This window comes from Mesitornis unicolor, unplaced genomic scaffold (genome assembly GCF_000695765.1).
Source record: "Mesitornis unicolor isolate BGI_N332 unplaced genomic scaffold, ASM69576v1 scaffold39533, whole genome shotgun sequence".
In the NCBI taxonomy this organism is placed as follows: Eukaryota; Metazoa; Chordata; class Aves; order Mesitornithiformes; family Mesitornithidae; genus Mesitornis; species Mesitornis unicolor.
Genome location: NW_010173352.1, coordinates 1 through 2,581, shown reverse-complemented (window position 1 = coordinate 2,581; position 2,581 = coordinate 1). Strand labels below are relative to the sequence as shown.

The following is a 2,581-nucleotide window of genomic DNA, read 5'->3' as shown; positions in this document are numbered from 1 at the left end:
GCAAACAGAGCCTAACGCAAGCCACGCTGGCTGGGCAGAGCCTTGGCTGGGCAGCGCACACTGCCATCACCTGCAGGGGCTCTCAGCAGGCAGCAGCACCCAGAGTGGGCCCGGGGCAGGTACCCACCTGGGGATCCTCAGCCTGCCCAGGCTCCCAGCCCTCCCCATTGCCCCGTGGAGCCCACGGGGTTAAGCCCAGCCACGTTTCCAGTGGCCCCCGGGACTTTGCTCCCTGCTCCCGGCCAGGCAGGTATGTGGCAACGCTGCCCTGCCTGTGCCTCACCCACACATCTCTGCAGGCCTGGGCTGTGGGACCACCCAGAGCCCAGCCCAGAGCCCATGACTGTCCACAAATCCCTGCTCAGGGTGGGTGCTGTGACCCCGAGCCTGTCCCTCAGGGTGGGTGGGCGCAGGCAGGGTCCTGTCACCTTGCACAGCACCGCCTGGCTCCAACACCGGCCTCCTGCAACCTCAGGGCTGGCAGAGCAGCACCGGGCCCACGCGTTAAAGGCTTCATTGCTGGTTCCCAGCTGCCTCAGAGTCTTGGCCCACAGGTACAAGATGCAGGTGAAAGCTCCGCTGACCTGTCAGGACCCTGAACCACCCACGACTTGGGTTCCAAGCGCTGCTTTATGGTGCATTGGTGTTGTAAATAAACAAAGCCAAACCTGCCTGGACTCCCCACATCCAGCAGCTCTGTTCCCCAAAAGCTCTGCAGCCACCGAGGACCCAGTGACTGCCATGTTCTGCTCCCACTTGCCCCGGCATCTAAAATCCCCTTTCTCTGCTGGATTAGTGCAACAAAAGCTGCAATCACACAAAGTCTGAAGGGTCTGAGAACCCTCAACACCAGTGGCTCAACAGCTTAAGAAGTTCAGCAGTTTAAACCACTCAGGCACCTCAGGCTCATTCACTCCACAGACGTTACCAGGTTGAGATTTCAGTGACAGTGCCATTTATAAGTGACAGCAGCACAGGATGACACTCCCAAGCATCTAATGACCAGGAGTTTAGATCCAGCTTTTCCATTCCAGAGAAAAATTAAGTCAGTGTGACCTTTTAAAGGGATCCAGCATCAAAAAGGAGAACAAAAGCTCCTGGGTACCAGAGGAAGGAGCAGCCATCCTGAGGCCAAGCCCTACAGGCGCGTGCTTTCAGCATCCTTGTTGGAAGCAGGGGGTGACAGAAGCTGTCAGACGCAGGACAGATGCCTGGGGACAGGCGGGGAGCGAGTCTATTTGTAAGCGCTCCTCTGACATTAGCAGAGCACTGACAGTTTACACACCCGCTGCGAATACATCCCAAAAGCTCACGTGCTGCTGAGCTAATGTACTGGAAACGTGGCACAGCCAAACCTCCACACATGCAGTCAGCAGGTTCACTCTGTGGTAGCCGACACCTTTCTGAACCACCACGTCCAGCCCCTCATGCACTCGGCCACTTCTCACAAGTCTGATACACCGAGGACTGCCCTGCTCTGGGGGGTGGGACAGGTCCCCAGCCACATCTCGGCATGAGGCAGCAGCCACAGGCATGGCAAGAGCTGGGGAGGACTCTTCTCCAGCACAAGGCAGCCCCAGTGATGCCATTTCTCAAGCCTAGTTTCTCCACATCCACTCTGTCTGCCTGGCTGGCCTATCCAGATGTTTACATGAGATGACCCAGGCTGCCTGTACACAGCCCGCCCTGACCGGAGGTGGGCCAGCGCCAAGAGAAAACACACCCTCCCTACCACAGTGCTCCCTGGGAGCTGATCCCATGCTCTACTGTGTACAGGGATTCGGGCCAAGGGGCATCTGGAAGCCAAATCTCAAGTTCTCTCCTCAAAGTTCTGCTGAGAGAAAGCCCAGGGTGAAGGGACACCTGGTCACTTGAACAGACACTTGCTTGGTGGTGCCCAAACAAGCACCTCGGCAGCAGCTGCACCATGGCAGGGGAGTCAGATGGGACGTGGTGCATCCATCCTGTTCCCCTCCCAGGAAGCAGCAGAAGGACGTGCTCTGGGGAAGAGCAGACCAGAGGTGACTGCCATACTCGTGCAGAAACAAGCAGGGAACAGCAGGAGTGACGTGCCAGGAAAGCAGAGCGTGGCACAGAGGCAAGGGATGTACCAGGGACAAGCGGGGCACACAGACTCCCACTCACCCCCTTTCCTCTTGAAGAAGGCCTCGGGGGGCCGGGGCATGTCATGGATCACTTCGTAGAGCGGCTCAAAGTATGCGAACATTTCCTCCGTTGTCTCATCCATGGGCACCGTGTCGATGATCTGGGAAGGGACGCAGCTTGCAGCCGGCGCCACCAAGCATCCAACCACACCTGCTCTCCCCTTTTCCGTTACCTTTTGGGCCACCTTCTTCATCTCAGCCACATAAGCCGCCATCGCCTCCTCCTTGGACATCCTCCCCAGGCTGTGCCAGGCATCCCTGCGGGTGACAGCGGCCGTGAGGCGGGGAGGAGGAGGGTGAACCGGACCCGAAGTGGGCCATCCCCAAACCCCCGGGGGCCTTACCACTTGTACCGGCCGATGGGGTCCCAAAAGCCCGGCCTTGGGCCCTGGCAGCACCCCGCCGTCGCCTGCTTG

The 2,581-nt window shown here is 59.0% G+C and overlaps 1 protein-coding gene across 1 annotated transcript in view; it reads right to left on the bottom strand.

Annotated features, from left to right (window-relative positions):
* The window catches only part of ACBD4 (acyl-CoA binding domain containing 4), a gene marked incomplete at both ends in the record, with an annotated part of 6,064 nt that extends 3,487 nt beyond the window's left edge, over positions 1 to 2,577 (bottom strand). The window contains 3 exons of the mRNA XM_010180707.1: positions 2,146 to 2,266; positions 2,339 to 2,423; positions 2,510 to 2,577. Of these exons, the coding sequence (XP_010179009.1) occupies positions 2,146 to 2,266; positions 2,339 to 2,423; positions 2,510 to 2,577 (274 nt within the window). The remainder of the gene's footprint in view (positions 1 to 2,145; positions 2,267 to 2,338; positions 2,424 to 2,509) is intronic.
* Positions 2,578 to 2,581: the final 4 nt, after the last annotated feature.